The sequence below is a fragment of the Cervus canadensis genome, chromosome 11 (assembly GCF_019320065.1).
Source record: "Cervus canadensis isolate Bull #8, Minnesota chromosome 11, ASM1932006v1, whole genome shotgun sequence".
Lineage (NCBI taxonomy): Eukaryota > Metazoa > Chordata > Mammalia > Artiodactyla > Cervidae > Cervus > Cervus canadensis.
Window position 1 is genome coordinate 46486107 of NC_057396.1, and position 22784 is coordinate 46508890.

General features: G+C 46.0%; 1 protein-coding gene across 3 annotated transcripts in view; it reads right to left on the reverse strand.

The window, feature by feature from the left end:
* The window catches only part of STIM1 (stromal interaction molecule 1), a 195690-nt gene extending 173135 nt beyond the window's left edge, over positions 1-22555 (reverse strand). The window contains exon 1 of one of the 3 annotated variants that reach the window (XM_043480934.1): positions 21316-22555. In XM_043480934.1, the coding sequence (XP_043336869.1) occupies positions 21316-21448 (133 nt within the window). In that variant the 5' untranslated portion in view covers positions 21449-22555. The remainder of the gene's footprint in view (positions 1-21315) is intronic. The other 2 variants (XM_043480935.1, XM_043480936.1) reach the window with 2 other exon arrangements.
* Positions 22556-22784: the final 229 nt, after the last annotated feature.

Sequence of the window (22784 nt, forward strand, 5' to 3'; positions counted from 1 at the left end):
GGGCTGGAGAACAAATGGTGGCAGCGAAAACCAAGAGCCAGGGAAAGAAGGGTGAAGAAGCAAGAGAGCAACAGAGGTGGTTCCGACACTGTGTGCTGGGAGGTCAGGGCAGCCACAGTGGGCAGGGAAGGTAAGGACAGACTGGAGAGAAGACAGTCAGGCCAAGATGCTGGCGCAGGATGTAGTCAGCAACCGGGGACAGTGGGGGAGAGCAGAGCTGGATTTCATGGCAAACATTTACTCAGTGCTAATAATATGATCAGTTAATAATATGATAGGCGCATTATAGATTATAAGGATGCAGAGATGGAATAAGACATGAACCATGCTCTCGTGACTGTGTATTTGAATCCTACTCTTCTAGCTGCAGTGATATGGACATCAAAGAACAAGCTTTATAATCACAGAATTCTTGGTGGTGGGGAGGGGGTTGTTTTGTTTTGTTTTTTACAGTCACACCGCTTATGGGATCTTAGTTCCCTGATCAAGGACTGAACCAGGGCCCTTGACAACTAGAGCACAGAGTCCTAACCAATGGACCACCAGGGAATTCTCCATAATCACAGAATTTTAGATTCAAGTCCCTGTGCCGCTATTGCTAGATGAGTGATCTTCATCAAGTAACCAAAGTTCTCTAATTCCCAGTTTCCTCATTGGTAATGTAGAAGTAATAATAATCTTTTATAGGATGGTGGTGAGTGCTAAATATAAAGTACTTAAAAAAAGAAACTTGGTATGTGGCATCTTGACATACAACAAATGGTAACTATTACCATTATCATTCACCAGCTCTGTGACCTTGGGAAAGCTGCTGAAATTCTAGGGACTTCACCCGTAAACTTCACCAGGTTGTTGTAAAAATTAAAGGAAATAACTGTTCTAAAGCACCTAGCATAAAGCAACAGCTCAGCAAAGTTCCTTTTCTTCCCTCCATCTCCTTTCCTCAAGCCCACATGTGAGATCTCCCTGTGGCAATGCTCAGGTCCCCAAGGAGGGCACTGAGGACACAGCCAGAGCACCCACAAACTCTGTTCTAGAAGGCAGGTCCACGTGACCCCCAAACTAGCCCTAACTTACCCAATGCCTGACTACCCCTGTCCGGAAACATGTTCTTCACCCACTTCGTGCCAAGTGGCTTCAAGTCAGTTGTCTGATGGCCAGACAATTCCTCCCTGCTTACTCATCCTCCAAGAAATTAAACCAGAAGAGAAAGCTCTGAAGTCTAAATGTTGATAAAAGGACAGTGATATGTCCAGTGTCACAGGCTAAAAGGGAGAGGTGCTGACCACCCTTGCTGAAGGGCAAATAGACCCCACTGGTCTTGTGCACGTATAAAAAGGGCAGGGAAACCTGCGGCAGCTTCCAACAGTTCCAGGAATGTCTCAGAACGAGGCCCTCAGCCTACTGGAGTCACTCAGGCATAAGGGAAAATTAGGTTTTTACTAGCAAAGGTCAACTCGTAAATACCTGATTAACTCATGCAAACACACTCTGCTCCAAGTTCTGTGAGAATTTATAACTGATCCGAACAGAAGTCAAGCTGAGGGCACCTTTCAAAGGCTATAACTAACAATAACTGAGGGTGTGTGTGTGTGTGTGTCGTGGGGGGTGAGCCTAATCCAAATCAGGTGAGTCCGGACTCTCCAGGGTAAATTACTCTTTCTGGAAACAGTCTCTGCACAAACCAGAAGTGCAAACATTACCTTGCCTTGAAAGACAAGAGCCAGCCCTCCCACCAAGACCATGGGAAACACAGAAGCAAAGCATATTCATTCCAACACTCCTGCTCAATCCCAAGGACTTCCACTTGTGGGGAAATAATACCAAAAACTCTAATCTCACACATTAGAAAGACATGGTCAGATCAATCCTGTGAAGTCATTAGCCAGGCTCCCCGAGCAGTTCTGCTTCATCCTCGCTGCTTCCATTATACTTTGCAAACCAGGAAGGGAAATCAAAAGGAACTACCTTCCACTGAGCACTTACTAGGACTTGTACAAAAGTTTTAAAACTTTTACTTTAAAAAAAAAAGAAAATTCCCCCAAAAATCCTCTATGAGAGCTAATCCTAGTCCCATTTTATAAACGAGGAAACAGCATCAGAGAGATTAAGCAATTTGCTCAGGGAAGAGGCTGGTGAAGGCACAGCCCACATATGAACCCAGCCTGTCTGATTCCAAAACTCAGCCTTTCTTTCCACAAATATTTATCGAGCACCTACTACGTGCCAAGCACTACTCTTGAGTAAAAACACAGCAGGTTATAAAACAGACAAAAACTCCTGTTTTTATGGTGCTTTCATTCCTCAGCCAAGAATCCTCTGTATTTAGCATACCACACATTTAATAGGGACACATCTGTATTTCTTTCTCCTCCACCAGGCAGGACTCAACAGATACAGAATGAAGGGAAGAATGTGGCCATTTCCCTCAACTCACTGAAATTCCTCTTCAGTGCTGCCCAAACAGCATTCAATGACTTATTCAGCAACTCAGCACCCTTCTTCCCACCTATGTCATAGGTTTAAGCCATGTGCTGTGCTTAGTCGCTCAGTCATGCCCGACTCTTTGAGACCCCAGGGACTGTAGCCCACCAGGCTCCTTTGTCCGTGGGGATTCTCCACTCGAGAATACTGGAGTGGGTTGCCATGCCCTCCTCCAGGGTATCTTCCCAACTCAGGGATCAAACCCAGGTCTCTCGCATTGCAGGCAGATTCCTTATCGTCTGAGCCACCCGGGAAGCCATATCTTAAACCAAAAGCTTTCTGGTAGTGCTAACAAATTGGCTCCAGTCACCCACTGAGTACCCATCTTCCCAGGTGGCGCTAATGGTAAAGAATCTGCCCGCCAATGCAGGAGACATAAGAGAAGCAAGTTCCATGCCTGGGTTGGGAAGATTCCCCTGGAGAAGGAAATGGCAACCCACTCCAATATTCTGGCCCAGAGAATCCCATGGACAGAGGAGCCTGGTGGGCTACAGTCCATAGGGTTGCAAAGAATCAGACACGACTGAAATGACTTAGCACGCACCCAAGCACCCACTGAGTATGACTACAACAGTACTTGAGGGTTTACAAAACACTTTACATACATTGTCTTATTTAATCCTCATAAAATTAAACAAGGTAGGTATTGCTTTCATTTAACATGGAAACAGACACACAGGAAGTATTGACTAGTTACTTGTGTCCTTAGACACAATGAGTAGTGGAACTAACCCTAACCCTGGAACAGTTCTCTCTAGTCCCAAAATGCATTCTTCTCCCCTTGGCCTAAGGACATCTCATATCTATTCTTAATACTGGAGCAATAAAATGGTGTCATGTCACTATCTACATCATTCTGTTTGATTATGCTATTTCAGATTTCCCATTGTATCTAAACAGAACAAAGAACACTGTGTTTCAGCCTATTTATTTTTGAATTTATTTTGATTATCATTAATATTTTATTACTTTTTCCTATTAAAGGTGTTTATACTTTGTTATGTTCTAATCTGCCATTTATTCCCAAAAGAACAAATGTTTGATGTTAAACACTAAACATATATGCTACATGCACAGAAAAAGGCACAAAAGTACTTTTATAATGTGTTTCAAGTCAAGAGAAAGATAATTCAACTGATAAAAATGCCTTCACAGGCTTGCCTTCTTTAAGAAAGTCTTTATCCTATGAAATGAGGCAGACCAGTAGGCAAAGACTGCAGAAACCATAAGACCCAAATACAGGGTTAATAACTTAGCCTGCTCTTTGCAAAACGAACCCAAGTACCCGCAGTCAGCAGGAATATTCCAGCAACCATGGCCAGGCCAAGGGCTCTGTCACACCACTGTACTCCAGGGAGCACTACTCTAACTCTTATTAATCACAGGGAGACTATAAGAAAGAAACTAAAGCCAGATACCAAGGAAAGGGACCTGAGGTAAGAGATGCCTGCTCCTTGGGAACCCAAAAAGCATCTTGCCTAGAAGGCCCTACTGTCTCCAGAATAACATGGCACACTGGGGAAACCAAGAAGAGAGAGACCTGACTTTATGTGGGAATTAGCCAAGACTATACCCCAAGCCTCCCCTTTACCAGTCCGTCAGAATGACTGAAATTTCAACACTACAACTTCCTTTGGGTTTTTGGTGAACACATCCTGAGTACCTTACCTTGCAGGAGTGGCAGCAGTCAAGTGAGAGAAGTATACCCGTGCCTCACTGGGTATCAGCCAGAAAAGAGTGAAGAGCAGAGTGCTCTGGAAAGAAAATAATTCTGGCTGTAGGAATCGGATAAGACTTTCCAGAGGCAAGAAATTTGCTCAGTTTAGAAAGGTAGGGGAGACTTCCCTGGTGGTCTAGTGGTTAAGAATCTGCCTTGAAGTGCTGGAGACATGGGTTCGATCCCTGGTTGGGAAACTAAGATCCCACAGCCACAGAGCAACTAAGTTTGCCCACCACAACTAAGCCCCGGCACCACAAGGAAAGATCCCACGTGACACAATGAAGCTCCATCACAGCCTAATTAATTAATTAATTACTTTTTAAAAGAAAGATAGGATATGAAATTGTTTGTGCTGCCTTAGGAAGGTTAACTAGAGGCTTTGAGAGAGACATGGGTTTGAATTCTGGTTCAGCTGCTTACAGGCTGTAATGACCATCAAACAAATTACTTTCCTTTTATGAGTATTTTTTCCTCTATAAAATGGGCATTATGAAAAGATACGGCCATATCTCAAGAGACAACTGTGTGAAACACCAGCCCTGACCTGGCACATGGCAGGACTTAATAAATATCCATATCCCTTTTTCTGGTTAGAACAGGAATGCACGAAAGAGAAGACTTACCCCAGTACAATGGGAATTACTTGCCAGCTAACAGAGCAAAGCCCATTGGGGGCTAACAGAACAGACAGTTGACCTGAAAGAGCACTTTGGAGGTCTGGAGAGCAGCAAATCCAGGCATACCTGGATCCAGGTCTCAGCCTACATCTCTCTCTACCATGAAATGTGTGGCAGCCCATTCTGGACAAATATTAGTACATCATCATGCCTTTCATTAGATGAAGACATGGAAACCCACTCCTCAGTTCCCCAGGAAAGACAACCCCATGCCAACTTTTGGTACTCCAGGAGGCTGGAGCAGGACCTAGTGCAAGCAAAGTATTGAGTCCAGCTGCCAACATTTTAATTAGTCCAACCTGAAAAGTCTATAACCACAGGAGATTAAAAGGAGCCCCCAGGGAAAGCCTCTGCCCTTCACTCAGTTCAGCCAATTAGATCTGCTCAAGTGCCCTAATTTTTATCACTGAATTCCTGGGGGAATCAGGCCTTACCTAGCTCTGACTTCTGGCTGAAAGTACAGGCACAAGCTCAGCTCCGGAAGAGAAGCCGGGTGTGAGCTGCAAGAGAGGCAGCATCAAATATGCCTGAGGCCTTGACACCTTCCTGGCATTAGTAAACTAAGAACTGCCCTCTTGAAGGCTCTACCCTTCACCCCAGATTCTCACTTCAAGGGTACCCTCAATCCAGTAACGCTTGTATTTTAAAGGGGCATTCTCCAAAATGAAAATGACTTAAAGCTCACATGAATCAAGCTGCAGGGTACACAGGGGGCAAATGTAAAAACTGAGGCACAGAGGGATAAAGAGTCTTGTTCAAGTTAATGACAAGATGTTATACTCAAAAACCAAAAAATGTCACTTTCCCTAAGGCTCAGCCCTCTGCCTTACAACTGTACCAAGTATGGCCATACTGTTTCGATCATCATTATGAGTTAAAAAGCAAGGTTATAAGGCAAAGCAAGAACCTAGGAGACATAAGGTAGTAAAAAGAGGGAAAAAACCAGAGAACTGTATAGATGATCAGATAATTCAGAAGAGGAAAACTAATAATAATAAATTACTCACATTTGTATAAGACTAAACACTTGTCACATTATCTCATAAAATCTGCATGCACTGACCTTGTGAGATCTGTTCTGTTATTCCCCCAAATACCTGGCATGGGGAAACTGAGGCCCAGAAAGGTCAACAGTATCACAGCCCAAGCAAATTCCTAGTCTAGTGTTCTTTTTTAGTAAACTAGATTTTTCATAAAGAAAGCCATGAAAATTCAAGAGGACTAATCTAGAAAGAGGGAAGAAAATGAAAAAAAGGTTCAAGAAAAACAGTGGGGGAAAATTGCTTTAAGACAGAAGCTACGAAACAGTAAACAGGTATTTTTTTTTTTTTTTTTTTTTACAACAGGTATTTTATTAATCAGAAAACCTTGAGAGGGTGTGTGACAAAACATCAGACAAGATGGCCAGTTTCAGGCCTGCTCCTATGACAATGAGTGGACACAACCACAGACCAGACCTGCTACCTGATGATACCCAAGCAGCCTCCTGCCCATCTCAAGAGGACTCAGGAACATGTGTGCTAACCAAAAAGACGACCACAAGAGGACTCTAGGCACTAGCTTTGACCAACAGCTGCACCTGGGCACCTCTGTCCCAAGCCAGGGCTTACTCTAGTCTAGCAGGAGTTTCCCCTCAAAACATAGCCTAAATTCAGCTAGCACTCTGCCCCCACAGACCTTGAAGGTTGGTAGAAGCTGAAGGCTGGTAGAAGAGCCTGGGGGAAAGGGATAATAATCACCTTCTCTCAAGCCAAGAACACCTGAAAGGGTATAAATCACTTAATGTTCTTTCGGCAACTTCATTTCACACTAGAAAATTAGAGATGTGTGACTGTGGAAAACTTAACATGTTCCCTGATCTGAAAGCCCCGAATGAAGGTTAGTTGTCTAGGAAGCCTAAAACGAAAGACCTTCCACAAAAAACTGTGTTTAAAGTTTGCTCTCACTGGGCCAAAATACTCACTATACATATGGCTCCAAACCAAGTCAAAATCCTAGAATAACACACTCACACAGCACTTGAGGGTTTTACAAAGTGCCTTATCTTCCACTGTCTCTATGAGGTAGAGATTAATACTCTCTTTACTGGAAATTTGGAAACTAAGGCTCAGAGAAAAAGCAACCTGTTCAAGGTCTCACAAATGGAAAATGGCAGAGCCTGGAGCTAAACCCAGGTTTTCCTATCTGCAAGAGTCTCTGATTTTCCTGCAGTAAAGGCCCAGCTTTGTTAGGAAGCTTAACAGGTAAAAGCAAGAGACCTGGATTCTCAGACTTGGCACCCACCAAGTAGTTCCTGTGTGACCTTAGAAAAACCCCTTGACTTCTTTGGGCATCAGAAAACTCATTCAAAAATGGAGTGAAGTGAAACAAGCACAAAGAGAAGAGAATTCTTTGGTTCCTAGAGTACAGTGAAGTGTAGCCCTTGCCTATCAGTTCAAATGAGGTCAACCAGCCCCCCTAGTCATCACACCCTAGCATTGGCCCTCCTTCAGACTGCCATTTTCTATTACTGGCACCACCAGGGACCTCATTACCCACACTCAAAACATGGTTTTGACTCTTTTCTTCCCTCCCTACACTTAAACTCTAAGTCCTATTGAGTCTATCTCCACAATGCAGACTCTGATCCCGGCTCTTGAACAACTGCAAAGTCTCCTGTGCAGACTTCCTGCCTCCAACCTCATCCCATCAATGCCTTGGTGTAGTCCATGAGATTAATCTTCCTAAAGCAAAACTCATGTCATGTCTTTTCCCTACTCAACACCTGCAAGGACTACTTAGTGCCTATAAAGTCAAGTCTGAACTCTTTAGCCTGACATTGAGGTTCTCCATTATCATTCCTCAGTCTTTTTTTTTTTTTTGGCCTTATTTTATAGTACTCACCTTCATAAGTGCTACTCTCCAGCCAACCTGGACTAGCTAATGTCCTAAAAGCTCTTCACTTTGTCCCACTCCATGCCTTTATTCATGACACTTCCTCTGGGTGGAATGCTTCCCAGCCAGAGGAAACCTTCTATTTCTGCCTGGAGTACCTGAAGACCTGCCACTTCCTCCTCCATACAGCTACCCTGACCTCTCCAGGTGGAGGTGATCCCATTTTCCAACAGGACCATAGGGCTCTGAACCTAGATTGCCTTACATGATAAGCTATAAAATGGGAGACCCATTGTGAGGATTAAACAAGATCATGTATGTGAAAGTATTTAACCCAGTCCTGGTATAGAGTATGTGCTCAATAATGAGGAGCTCTTATTAGGATAAAGAAAAACAATGGTACACATCTAACTTCCCTATTATCCTCAATCCTCTTCCCAGGCAGGGTATAACACATATGTTAAATGTTAACTGAAGAGGTGAAGAATGCTATATATATATATATGTATATATATATATATACACACTTATAAATATAAATATACACAGACCCTATCCCAAAGCTTATATCCACAAGAGCTCAACCATAATGCTACTTTTGGAGGCTAGAGACTGAATACATAGCACTCTGTAGCTATACTCTTCATCAATGTGAGGCTCCCATGCAGAATGTATAAGTGAATACACTTTCTCACTCCCTCTCCCATCTCCTACAAATTCTAATCCCAGTTTATTCCAGACCACTTAGGTGACAGAACAAACTAATGTCACTAATGGTCTGATAAGCTGTATATTTTTTAATCCAAACGCACATCTCTACTAAAATTCATATAGCTGTCTCCTTCCCTCCTACAGTTATTAAACAAAAACAGAAACAGCATTGGCCTCTGGGTCAGATAAACCTAAAATTCAAATCCTGGCTTAGTCATCTTGGGAAAATTACTTAAATTCTCAGAGTTACAGTTTCCCCATCCACACAATGAGAAAAATGCCCACCTTTAAGAGCTGTTGCACAGATGTAAAGTACCCACCCCACTGCCTACAACAGGTGTTCAATAAATGGTAGCTATCATCACCATTCTTATCATTGAAGTTATTTGAGTTGTCTTAATTACACACTTATCTCTTTAGTGATATGCAATATGAGCTCCAGCGAACTTTGCCCTTATCAGCAAAGGTTTCTTGAAATAAGACCTGAAGTCTGAGTGCCCAGGTACACACACAGACACAAGCTGCTTTCTAACTTGTGTATGTGTTATACCTGAAGTGCACCCAGCTCCCCCATACCCTGTATTTTAGACGCTGGTTCTGGGAACTTGGAAAACACTAGCACATTTGTTTTAACATACACAGTGGTGATGAGAGTTCTGAGAGCTTCGTGAGAGCCCTGAGATAACCCAGAGAGGCCAATCAGGAGCAGAGCTACCGAATCTCACTGGAGAAAATCAGAGGCATATGAGATTTGGAAGCCTGCCTGCCTGCCTCAGGCCTGCCAGCCAGTGAGATTTCTGGTCATTACCTCGGCCAGAACTCAATAAAAGGCAGCCAGGAGCTCTGTAAACGTGGCTCATAGAGAAAGGGACAGGTTCGTCTGGGTTGGGCCGTGCTGACAGCACAGCTGGCTCTCTTGGGCCTTTGCTCCTTTCCCAATTCTCCCTAGAGGCCCCTCCCCAGTGTCTTGAAGGAAAGTTGGTGTGGTATCTGCTCAGGCTGGAGTTCTCTGAGGCCCAGGGAGTTCTCAGAATCAGAGACAACATTTAAAACACCAGCGATCTTCACCGGACTATGCTACTTCCCTACTGCACAAGCCCACTATGAAAGAAGGCTCCCTCCTCCATCCCACAGGACAGGCTAAGGAGAGTAGTTCTGTTCACCCGGCTGCCTCATGCTTGCTCTGTGGTAAACCCACACGGTCCATGGAACTGAAGACAGAGAGCAGCAGGACCCAAGGAAGCCCTGCCTCAGGTCTCATATCAGGCCTCCAGGAACTCAGCCCTGCTCCACTTCTGCGACAGTCACTGTCTCAGGGCAGCCAGTGCTGTGGCAAATAGAAACTGCCAGCCAGAGTCAAGGGCGGGCCCACCCCGCAGTGTGACTGATAACTATTTCCAAGAGCAGCTTCAGTAGGTACTCAATAAATAGGGATGAAGTACCAGGACGTAGAAAAACAGTGAATGCCTACAGAACTCAGAAAGCCCCCACGTGAACTCTACCCCTTACCTCAAAGCGCTCTCATCAAAGTTTTTCCTAGGAATTGATATCAGTTTACTTGGCACTCTCCCTCCATGACTATTCGGTCCCAAGATCAACTCATTATTATTCATCCATTTATTCAACAGTTATCTACTGGGCACATACCCTCTGATCCATGTTGTGATAGATACTAAGGATGGGTGCTATGGTAAAAAAAAAAAAAAATAGACATGGCTCTTACCTTCAAGAGAGAGGAAAATATGCAAAAAACAAACAAACAAAAAAGGCTTTAAAAGCTATACAACCACTTCATACAAATTTTAATCCCATTTTCAAGGGAGGAGACTGAAGTTTGGGTTGTGATGTCAGTAAGGACTCAAGTCATGCCTGTTGCTCTTGATTCTACATCAGGCTACCTCTTGTTTTAAGAGGCATAAGCAGGGTGAGAAGTGCACACAGAGTGCTGTAGATAGCAAGTGCTACTGGAGTGCAGAGATGAGAGGGAACTTGTGGCTAGCGTTAATGGCAGGGAACACTTCACAGAGGACTGAGAAGTTAGGCAGGAGAGGGGAAGACATTCTGGGAGGCAGTAAAATGATATCTGTAAGTAAAGGCAAAAGAGAAGCAGGATAAGGTGCGTTCTGCAGACCAGGACAAAGGAAAAAGCCTCGCTAGGCCAAAATGTAGAGAGGGGAACAGAGGAAGATGAAGTGGGCAAAGCAGTCTGGGCCCAGAAGGAAACTAGCACCCCGAGAAGGATTTTAGAACCTGCACCATCTCCAGTCCAAACTCCCAAGCAGAAAACAAAAGTGCAGTGCTGTTGACTCATTTCAGGTTTTCCCCTGCAGGCCTCTCACTGACACACATCTGCTCCACTCTGGTCAACACAACAGGACCACAGCCATCCCTATTCAAGTTTCACCTGCCTTAGGAAGTTGTGCCAAAAGAGGCATGGCTTTTGTCAAATTCTCAGTGCTCAGAAAGCACCCCCTCGGCACTTTCCAGGTGATCCTGAGCAACCCCACAGGGCTTTAGATACGTTCACCCTGCCTGTGGAGGCCCCAAATCTATATATAATGCAACCAGCTGAGCCAAACAATGGTGACAATCTTAGTACAGCACTCTGACCCACCTCCTTCAGGAAGTCTGCCGTGTACATCCCAACAAACAGATCTCTGTGCTTTAAGCTGAGATTGCCAGCGGAGTGTAGAACATAGATATTAGTCACCATATGCCACAGATATTACCGAGCTGCTTTTTCTGTGCCACACATAAAAGTTCCCTAGCCGGGCAGGGAAGCTCCTCAGAAGCAGAGCTGACTTGACATACCCACAATTCCACCCAGTGCAATTTCTGTGAACACTATACAGTATTGTGAACTGCTTTCTGCTCCTCCTCTGTATGGGTCTCAGACCTCCTAACAACCCAAACCGGCTGCACTAGGGTAAAGAGGCTCACCACAGAGTGGGAACAGCATTTGAATGATAATCAGACAAAATTAGATTATAGCCCCAACTGAGATCTTGGGCAAATCTGTTCCTGTCATATGTTAATTGAGGAGTTTAGGAGCAATGGTACTTAAAAGCCCTGCCAACTCTGACATACTAGGATGTGAAGTCCTGGCACCCAACACCAACAACCCAAAAGGTCAGAGTAAGTTTTTCAGCTGTCATTGTGTAAGTCCCAGTTCAATGGCACTAATATGTCTAGCTCTCCGAAGCCAAATTGGGGCAGTGAAAGCTCTAAGGTCAGTGGCTATACAATGGGCTCCAGAACCAAAGGTACCAAACAAGGAGTTGGGAGACATGACTAGAACCTAGAATAAAAATCTAGTTTAGAACTGGGTTTAAAACAGGGGAGGAATACAGACAGAAGGTCCATGTCAACTCTACATGTCAAAGCAATGAAGTCATACATGAACCAAACAGACATACCACCAAAGGGAGTATAGAAAGACTCCACAAGACTCTTAAGAAGCAGGCAAAGGAAGTCAGAGAAAAGTTCAGAGGACTCAGCACCCAGAAGCCACTGTTCCCAAGATCATGGCCCTAGAATGATGTCACAGGCATCCTCTATGATGGCCCCCAGGGATCCCTACCCTCTTGGTATTCATGCCATTGTATAATCCCCTGGAAGTAGAAGGGAGCATTTAAGCTTAAGCGAGGGCTTCTTCTAGCAAGGGACTTCCCTGGTGGCTCAGATGGTAAGGTGTCTGCCTACAATGTGGGAGACTTGGGTTCAATCCCTGGGTTGGGAAGATCCTCTGGAGAAGGAAATGGCAACCCACTCCAGTACCCTTGCCTGGAAAATCCTGTGGACAGAGGAGCCTGGTAGTCTACAATCCATGGGGTCACAAAGAGTCAGACATGACTGAGCGACTAAACTTTTACTTTCACTTTCACTTTGAGTTCATGCTAGACTTACTGACTTGCTTCTAACCTATAGAATATGGCAGAAGTTGTGGCACATCAATTGCAAGATTAGGTGATGAAAAGACTACAGCTTCCACAGTGGGCACTCCCTCTTACATCACTTGTCCTAGGGGAAGCTAACTATCATGTCATGAGGCAGCCCAGTGCCAAGGCCCATGTGGCAAGGGGCCAAGGCCTACCAACAACAACATAAATGAGCTTGAAAGCAAATACTTGCCCCGCAATGAGCCTTCAGCCCCAGCCCAACAATTTGACTACAGCCTCATGAGGGACCTTTGGCAGAGGCACCCAGCTAAGCAGCACCCAGATTCCCAACCCACAGAAACTGGATATAATAAATGTTGACTATTTTAAGCCTCTACATTTGGGGATAATTTGTTATGCATCAACACTGGTAGGGACTAGGCCAATCTGGTCAGCCATTTCAAGTCTGCGGGTGGGGCTAGGAAAGTGGTTACAGCCAGGAAAAGGAAGGGGGTATAGGCCGGAAATGAAGTGAAATACTAGCGCCCAGACATTATCAACAGCATTCCTGTGGCCTAGAGTAAGCCTTGAGTTAAGGGTCTAATTTGTCCACACTCAGAGTCCATATTAGTCTGGAGGGTACACCTGAAGTAAAATATGAACTGCAGCAGGTTCAGAGAAGTAACTTCCATTAGAAAGGTGCCACCAAAAGGAACTGAAGCTCCAACAGTCTGGCCACCTAATGTGAAAAGCTGACTCATTGGAAAAGACCCTGATGCTGGAAAAGACTAAAGGCAAAAGAAGGGGGCGGCAGAGGATGAGATGGTTAGATAGCATCAATGGACATGAATCTGAGCAAACTCTGGGAGATAACGAAGGACAGGGAAGCCTGAGGTGCTGCAGTCCATGGGGTCGCAAAGAGTCAGACACGACTTAAGCGACTGAACAACAACCATAAAACACTCAGGTTCTAAGACTTTTCAGGCTCATAAACCTGAGGTGAGAGGACCCAACCATCCCTAATTGTGCAGTACTTTAGAAAGTACTTTAGACTTTAATACTTTAGAAAGGGTGAAAGCCCTTTCACCACATGTTATCTCAACTGATCCTCACTACAAATCTATTCCTTAAGGTTATGCCCTTCCTACAAATGAAAAAAACTAAGGCTGAGACAGGTAAAGTGACTTACCTTCTACAAGGCCCACAGAGCTGGAACTCTGAAGCTCCCCTAGATCCAGATATTTATGTCTGTTGACTATGGCCAACTTAGATCCTTCTGGCAACCAAAGTTAATCATCTAATCTAGGCTTCTACCCAGGCCCACCCACTCAATTTCCAACTTTCTCCTCCCCATTACATGTAAGTCCTTTCTGGAATTAGACATTTCCAGCTACTTTTAACTGCATTCTCTTGGTAAGGGCTGCAACAATAAAAGTCTGGTTTCTTTAAAATCCTAGACAAACTTCTTCCAAGTGAAGTGAGGCTGTTGCACTCAAACTGATCTGGATGACTTTTTTAACAAAAGCAAAAAATGAGAAATTCTTTTTGTTTATTTGTTTTTCCTCACAGCACAGCTTGAGGGACCTTAGCTCCCCAACCAGAGATCAGAACTAGGGATTGAACCCAGACCCTGCCAGTGAAAGTGCTGAGTCCTAACCACTGAACCATCAGGGAATTCCCAAAAAGTGAGAAATTCTAAAGCAGTGAACTTTCTAAAGAAGTAAAGTTTATTTCTTCAACTTTATCCAACCCTTTCAAAGGAAAATTTTTTCAATTTCTAAGCAAGTGCCTAGTACCCTACAATAGAAACAGAACCAGACAACAAATCCCCTTCAATTCAGTTTTACAACCTCTGCAATATGTAAAGTATACCTCATGCCTAGCCTTTTGCTAGAAGTTTTTTGTCCTAACCCTTGAGGAGTTTATATCAAGGAGGCTGGGCACATACACAGAAAACTCCAACAGGGTAGCAGGATTGCTAAGATTATAGACTCCACCATCCTCGAGCACAGCACTTTGTGATAGGTGACTAGACTATTCTAACCCCTCTGTTAACATAGCTATGGCCAGACCGGGGCTTCCCTAGTGGCTCAGATGATAAAGAATCTGCCTGCAATGCAGGAGACCTGGGTTCGATCCCCTGGAGGAGGGCATGGCAACCCACTCTAGTAGTCTTGCCTGGAGAATCCCCATGGACAGAGGAACCTGACAGGCTATAGTCTATGGGATCTCAAAGAGTCAAACATGACCGAGCAACTAAGCACAGCATGGCCAGATCACTGAGGTTAAGCTCTGCAAGCCAGGCTGGTTAAGGATACATTGATAGATAAAGTGTTTTGATAAAAACAACAAGGGCTTGATACACTGATCCCCAGAGTGAGGGTTCTGAGCCTCCACTTTTTAGCTATGTGACCAACAAAACAATTTTCTCAGCTATAAATTCTTCACCTTCAAAGTAGGCTTAATGGGAATTCCCTGGTGGTCCAGTTGTAGGACTCCACACTTCCACTGCAGGGAGATGGGTTCAATTCCTGATCAGGGAACTAAGATCCTGCCTGCTGTGTGGTGAAGCCAAAAAAAACAAAAACCAAGCATAATAATAAAAACAGCTCTATCTACTTCCAAAGTTAAGGATAACATAAAACAATACATTGAAAAGGGAAAACAGATCTGAGCTTCAATGAAAATACAGAGTGCTCTGGGTGAGCAACACCTCCAAGTGTTGAGGAAAAGCCCAGAATGGTTACCAGTTTATTTCAGTTCAGTCGCTCAGTCGTGTCTGACTCTTGCCGACCCCATGAACCGCAGCATGCCTAGGCCTCCCTGTCCATCACCAATTCCCGGAGTCTACCCAAACCCATGTCCATCAAGTCGGTGATGCCATCCCACCTTCTCATCCTCTGTCGTCCCCTTCTTCTCCTGCCCTCAATCTTTCCCAGCATCAGGGTCTTTTCAAATGAGTCAGCTCTTCACATCAGGTGGACAAAGTGTTGGAGTTTCAGCTTCAACATCAGTCCTTCCAATGAACACCCAGGACTGATCTCCTTTAGGATGGACTGGTTGGATTTCCTTGCAGTCCAAGGGACTCTCAAGAGTCTTCTCAAACACCACAGTTCAAAAGCATCAATTTTTCAGCACTCAGCTTTCTTCACAGTCCAACTCTCACATCCATACATGGCCACTGGAAAAACCATGGCCTTGACTAGATGGACCTTTGTTGACAAAGTAATGTCTCTGCTTTTTAATATGCTGTCTAGGTTGGTCACAACTTACCTTCCAAGGAGTAAGCGTCTTTTAATTTCATGTCTGCAATCACCATCTGCAGTGATTTTGGAGCCCAGAAAAATAAAGTCAGCCATTGTTTCCACTGTTTCCCCATCTATTTGCCATGAAGTTATGGGACCAGATGCCATGATCTTAATGGTTACCAAGATATACGAAAAGGTTTGAAAGGAAGAGAGAAAATGCAATCCATTCAAACAGGCCCTGATTCCAGCTTTTCTAACAAATTTTAATAGAGGTTTTAGGTTGAGCCCAATAAAAACAGAGATAGACAAAGTACAACTCCTCCTCCCTTCTTCCACAAACAGCTTACGCTTGCAAGAGAGTAAACATCTGTACAATGTGCCATGTGTTACATTAGAACTTTATATGTAGTACCCAGGAGGTAATAAAGAAAGCTCTGTATTATTATTAGTTGACATCTTAAACTGTGTTGTAGCACATGGGTATTCAATGCATTAGTCTTTATATTTAGTTGTATATCTTCATAGATTGTAATTTTTTTTTTTAATTAGCAGTAACAAAAAAAAGAAAGCTCTGTTGGAGACCCAGTTTGGTATCTTTCTCTCTCCCAAAAAGTGTGACAGCCAGAGCTACAGGGTTTCCTGGAGAATTTCTCACAAAGGGTAGTATACCACAGTATGCCCATGCAGTCACTCAGCACTGTATCTCAAAGCCACTCAGCAGGAAATGAGGGGCCCCTTGGAGCTCAAAGCTAAGTCCTTTGGAGACCTAGGAAACCCTCCCCATAAGATCTCATCCCCTCCTTGTCAGAGAACAGGAGTTCTTAGCATGAAGGCTCCACATTCCTAAGGGGCCCAGGAGAAGAATTCAGGAGGGCTTGTGAATTTGAATGGAAAGAAATTATATCTTATTTTCAGTATTCTCTTACTGAAAGTTAGCATTTCCTTCAATTATATATTAAAACCAACCACAATATTATTAGCACCACCTACGATTTTGTCACCAACAGAAATTACAGACATTCCCATGCCACATTACATTGGTGAAGACATCTTCAAATATTACACACGATCATCATTACTTCAAAATTATAGTAGCTATCAGACCTGCCACAGATCTCACGTGACTGCAATTTTCCTGTCTACTGGCCTCCATGTGAGGTAGTTGGCCAACTATGAAGCAACTCTGCCCAGTTATTGTTCAGCAGCCAAAGAGACCCCGTGTGCTCACACTGGTGATCCAGACTTTACAATACCTCCTTTCCTCCAACAATCCCCAAGTCAGACTACTCCCCACCAGGTTCTCTTTTGCCTCCGCCCAACCCCTCCTTCCAGGAAGCCCTCCCCAGCCACCTTAGCCTAGCTCAGCCCACGCAGAGCTCTTTTAATCCTTAGCCTACACTGTCTTCCCTGCTTGCTTCATTAAACCTGTGTATTATGTTGTATTTAATATTCTCTAAATATATATCCCCACCCCTACTCCCAAACTAGACTTCTTTGTAGCCCTAGGTTCCTTCTAATTGGACTTGTGGTTTGAATAACTGATTAAGCCTGGGTCCCTGACTCAAATGTCTTTGTCTAGTTCTACTAATAACCCACTGTGGAATTTCTGTGTGATGTCTCTCCGGACATCAGTTTCCTCACATGTAAAAAATAAGTTGAACTAACTGATGTTTCCACCTCTAAACTTTTGAGTTAGGCAACCACTTTTTATCTCCCTAAGATCTGAGAAAAATTATGGAGGAAACTGAGAAGCCTCCCCCAGCTCTCCCAGGCAGGGTTAGTCACTTGCTCCTCTGGGCTTCCCACAGCCCTTTGTATGTATATATCACACCTCTACTATAGCCTTTACCACAAAGTTTTGAAAGAGTGTATAACTTAGTGGCTGGTGGTGGCTGAGGTGGAGACGGGGAGAAGAGTCAGACTGCCAGTGTTCAAATTCTGGCTCTATTCCCTACTATCGCACAACCTTGGACAAGTTACTTGACCTCTTTATGATTTCATTTCCTTACTTATAAAACAGAGATAATACCAAGCACACAGAATGGCTTTAAGAATTAAAAGAAATAAAATGTTTGGAATAGTGCCTGCCACACGGTAAGCACTAAAAAATGTCAGTTGCTATTATTGTTGATGTTAGTGATGTTATTAATGTCTTACCAGGCACTAGGTTCCTACTTTAGCGACCTCTCTTTCTCCTCTCATTCTCTGCCACAGCACTCCATGTTTTCTTCCACAGTACTTACCACAAGATACTACATTTATTTATTTATCTTCTATCTCCCCACTAGACTATAAACTCCATAAGGCCAGAGAACATGTCTGTTTTGTTCATCCCAACACCGGAACTTCCCTGGTGGTTCACTGGCTAAGACTCCCAATGCAGGGGACTCGGGTTCCACCCCTCGTCAGGGAACTAGATGCTACATGCCATAACTAAGAGTTTGCATACTGCAACTGAGAGCTCGAATACAGCAACTAAAGATGGCACATGCCCCAACAAAGATCAAAGATCCTGCCGCATGCCGCAACTAACACCCAGCGTAGTCAGATAAATAAATAAGCAAACAAACAAATATTTAAATAAATAAACTCCCAACACCAAACACAGAGCCTGACCCAGAGCAGATACTCAAATGTTTGCCGAATAAAGAGCACATGAACTGACACTGTCCAATGTTTGCTAAATAAATTAACCTAGTTAAGGATGACTGTCAAAGCTGAGGTGTGGGTGCAGGTGATGTCCTAGCTGCCCTAGGATTAGAGTGACCCTCTGCCCATCCCCCAATATTAGTCTCAGCCAAGCCCCACCCACCTGCTCTTGGCCCCAGTCCAGTTCCGGGAGCTACCCTCAGCTAAAATTAGCATAGCCACCAAGATGGCCAGGCCATTTATAGCCTTGGAGGCAGCAGCAGCTAGCTGGGTGGGCAGGCAGGACTCTGGCCTCCCACTCCATTAGTAGTTGATTGAGAAGCCAACCTGCACTTCGTAGACCGCCTAGATGCTTTTCCTCCAAGGCCCTGTTCTAGCCCTGCTGAGTCAAACCACAGTTTCTGAGCAGAGGCCCTCAACCAACACTGGCAGTCACAACTCCAGACTCACACACATTCTGCAGGAAACATTTTGAATTTCTAGAGACAAGGAGTCCAGAGACTAAGGGAGGTTCCAAGCATCAATTTCAGGCCAGTTTCATAAGTGCCAGCCCCAGAGCAGCACCACCATCAAGCACAGATCTTTACAGAAAAAGTAATTTAGCACAGCTGGGTATACAGGCACCAAAGAGCCAGACGTGACAGGAATGGCCTCTCTACAGCTCAGTAAGCTCTCCTAGCAGAGCACCTGCCTTCCCTAGAGAGCCAGACCTTTATGATAGGCATATACATCCAACAAGACAAAAAATGCAATTTTATGGCCCCTGCAGAAGACCCTCCAGAGAATACAGCCCTTTTATTGGGTCTTTCACCAGGGCCCACTAACTCACCAGGAGGAAACTAACATTCTCTTGCCCTTGCTTAGTGCTCCTTTAACAGGGCAGGGCCTGCGAAGTTGGAAGAAGGCTAGGTCTTATGAATTAGAAAACTGAGCATAGGACCCAGTTTCTTCAACGGTAAAAATGGGGATAATACCACCTGTTCCACATTCTAACTGAGCATTTGCAAGACTTTTGTGGGGAAAAATAGCTGTGTGGTTGTAACACACAAACTTTAGAAAACATACAAATTGACTAGATATGTTGAATCTGACTTAGAAAAGTGGCTGTTTTAAGGCTAAGTAAAACTCCTGTGTTCTGAGGATACAGAGGGAATCGAAAGGCTGTGTAAAAAGCTCCTCACCAAATCCAGTCCATGAGCCCAGACTACCTCTCTGCAAAAACGAGTTCCTATCTGAGTCGAAGACAAAGTCCCAGACAGGCGCAAAGGGACAACCTACCAGAACAACAGTGCTGGGGCCTCCAGTTTACCACAAACCATAGCCATTCCCAGCACCTGGGTCTCTAAGATCTCCTGCCTGGAATTCAATATTATTGTGACAACAGAAAGTAATTTCTGAACTGAGAGGAAGAAATAACCCCAAAGAGAAGCTTTAGTATAATCAACACAACCAGGCCTCTAAAATACATTGTGTGGAGGGCTGTCTCCGTAAGCTTCATCTGGGGGGTGGTTATGAGAGATAAGGAATGCCTCTTACCTATGGCATACACAAACACACAAATCTTCCTGACAGCTAGCTAGTGCCTAAATTCAAAACTTCATCCCTTTTAGCACATGTCTAAAATATAGAACTCTTCCTCGCAGACCAAAAAAAACAATATATATATATATACACATATTCATTTTACATTAGGCACTCATATTTTAGGGTGAAAAAGGAACATATTATTAGTTACAAACAGGGATGTCTCTGGGATAGCAGAAATGCTCCTCAGGTCTTCTTCACAGTTTGATCTACATCTGCCTACTAGTCTTCCCCTTCACAGCCCAATGAGAACCAAGCTTTCAGCTAGTTTCAGGGGCCAAACAGACAATGCGTAAAGAAACAGGATTAATATGCAAGGAGGTCCTATCTTCAAAGCTACATCCTGGGTGCCATGCTTATACATAAGGCAACTTCTGGCCTCACTTGTAAGTCAACCCTTGGGGTACCTATAATCACACCCAGCCCAGGCAAGGAACTTAAAGGGGGATTACCTAAGAAAGGGTCTACCACCAAAGCCAGCCCCGGAACCCATCCATGAAACTTCCTGGCCACCATGACCTACACTTCCTTTTCCTCCTTGTATCAATGGGTATTCACTGAGGCGACCCCTCACTTGAGCCTGCCCACCCATAGAAAGAACCCAGCTATAAACTCTCCTTACTCTGCAGCCCAATGTTTTGCGCACATCCCAGTGACAGGGTGAGAAACATGAGGGTAAAAAACTGGATTCCTTCTAAGCCTTGTGTAAAACAACTGAATTTTAAAAGTGCTCTTTTTTTTTTTTTTCTGCAACAGAGCACCAGGGCGCCTACTTTCTTGACAAGGCTCCATGAGTACACAGGAAAAAGCAGGACAGATCAAAAATATGGTAGAACTCCTACCATCATCAGTCAGAAGAAACAGAGTAAGTCAACAAGTGGTCCCAGGAATTATATCATGCCTATGTCAAGAAAAGTCCATTTAACTCCCTAGTGGTAAACAGCATTCCATCTAAGGAACTGCTTTGATATTTTAAATGGGCACAGCTAGGAGACAGCAGATTACCTAAGGCAGGGAGGAAATAGGGTTCCCACGCTCACTGGAATAGAAAGGCACACCTCAACACTAACTTACAGAGTAATAGAGCTGGCTCAGTCCTGACTTTCCCTGCCCAGCCCAAGTAGCCTCAACCTCCCCTGTGCTGCCAAGTGCTGAAACTGGCCAAGAGCAATAGACTTATCATCTGCCCAGGCCATTATTCCAGACAAGTAGTCCTGAGACAGGGTCTTGACTTGCTGATCTGAAAGGAAAAGGTACACCAGAAGCAAACCGCCTTTCACTGCCAACAAAAGACATCCTGAGGAGGGATGAGGAAAGTTGTTCAAGAGACAAAGACATCAAGAGTATAGCTCCTGAACGGAAAGAACTTCCTGGACTCCTAAGAACTGGCAATGCCGTAAGTGGGTCCTTCATCAATTCCAAGTGTAGAAACCAACTGTTCAAACTTCCCCACTTGGGCAACTCAGTTCTTGCCCGTGGCAAGGCCTTACCTGCTACAGTGGACTCCTCGGAATTGGCCCCTGAGCCGGTCGCCTTCTCGCTGTGGCTTTGGCTGAGGCTCTGGCCGTGATGCAGGAGGAGCCCCCAAAGGAGCCACAGGGCAAGACGAGCGCACACATCCATGACTCCAGGTCTCAGTCAACATGCGCCTGATGGAGACACCTCAGGATCTCAGAGGCAAAGTCGGGAGCCCTGTCCTGGAACTCCAGGCAAGATGCCCTCGAGGTGCCGCAGCTGTCCAGCCACCCGCGAGTCTGCCTCCTCCGACAGCCAAAGGTCAAGTGCTCCAAGTTTGGGAGCCGGAGGAAGGCCGGCGTCTCCGGCCCAACTGTGGGTCCGCTGGAGCTGCGACGGCCTGAGTGCCCTGTCAGCTCCGGCCGCTTCCGGAGAGTTTGGACAAGGTGGCCGCGGAGCCGCTGTCCGCTCCGCAGCCGGCTACACCCCTTGGGGAGGGGGTGGGCGTGCGGGAACTCCCGCGGCACCGGGGTGGGGGAGGGAGAGAAAGGAGGAGAAGAAGGGGGCACCTGGCTTCGCCCCGCTGGGGATCCGCGAGCAGCGCAGGTTCGGGGAGGGCGTGCGACTCCCAGGCCCCCGCGGGCGCGGGCGGCTCAGGGATCCCAGGCCTCCTAGGCCGAGGTCAGCGATGCCGCCCAGTCCCGTGCCCCAGCCGGCGATGCCCAGGTTCAGCAGGCGGACGCGCACGGGCCAGGCCCGGGATAGAGGCTCGCGGGCGAGCGGGCGGGAGGCGCGGGGCGGGCCCGGGGCGGGCGGGGGCGTGCTCTCCCGCAGGCCCGCCCCGCGCCGCCCGGCCCCCAGCGAAGCCCGGGCCCGCCCCAGCGCCTGGCTTATCCCGGAATAACCTGTTGTAGGCAGCCGCCCGGCGCCCGCAGACCCCTGAGGGCTCTCCCGGCCCGCACTAGTCTCCGCTAGGATCCCTCTCCCTAGCCAAGGGTCGGGTCCCAAGCCTCTCTTTCGCCCACTAGAGTCCCTCCCGTGCTAACCGCCCGCAAACTGACGGGCCCTGACACGCAAGTCGCTCAGGTAACCCAGGCCTGTGGCGGCGGCGGCGATGATGACAGTAGCCCGGATCTCCGGGCCTCAGTGCTGATCCACTCGCCTCAGCTCTAGAGCCGGGCAGGGCAGAGGGCCTGGACTCTACGACTGCCGCCCGGTACTGCCCGAGGCGACAACGACCCGGCCCGGTTCAGCCGGGGGCGCGTTCCCAGCCCCCTACTCCCGGCCGGTATCCCAGGCTCCGCCCCTCTCGCCGCGCCCCGCAGCCAATCAGCTTCCGCCTCTCTGCAGCTTAGGAACCCGCGCGCTTAGTCACCCCTGTGCAGCGGCCCCTGGCGGGCAAAGCTGGGTGCTGCGGCCCGGATCCGAGCTCGTTGGGAGGCCCTGCCCCTTTGCAGAGGGTTGGGGAATTAGAGCGAGGACCCGCCCCGGGGGGAGGCCCATT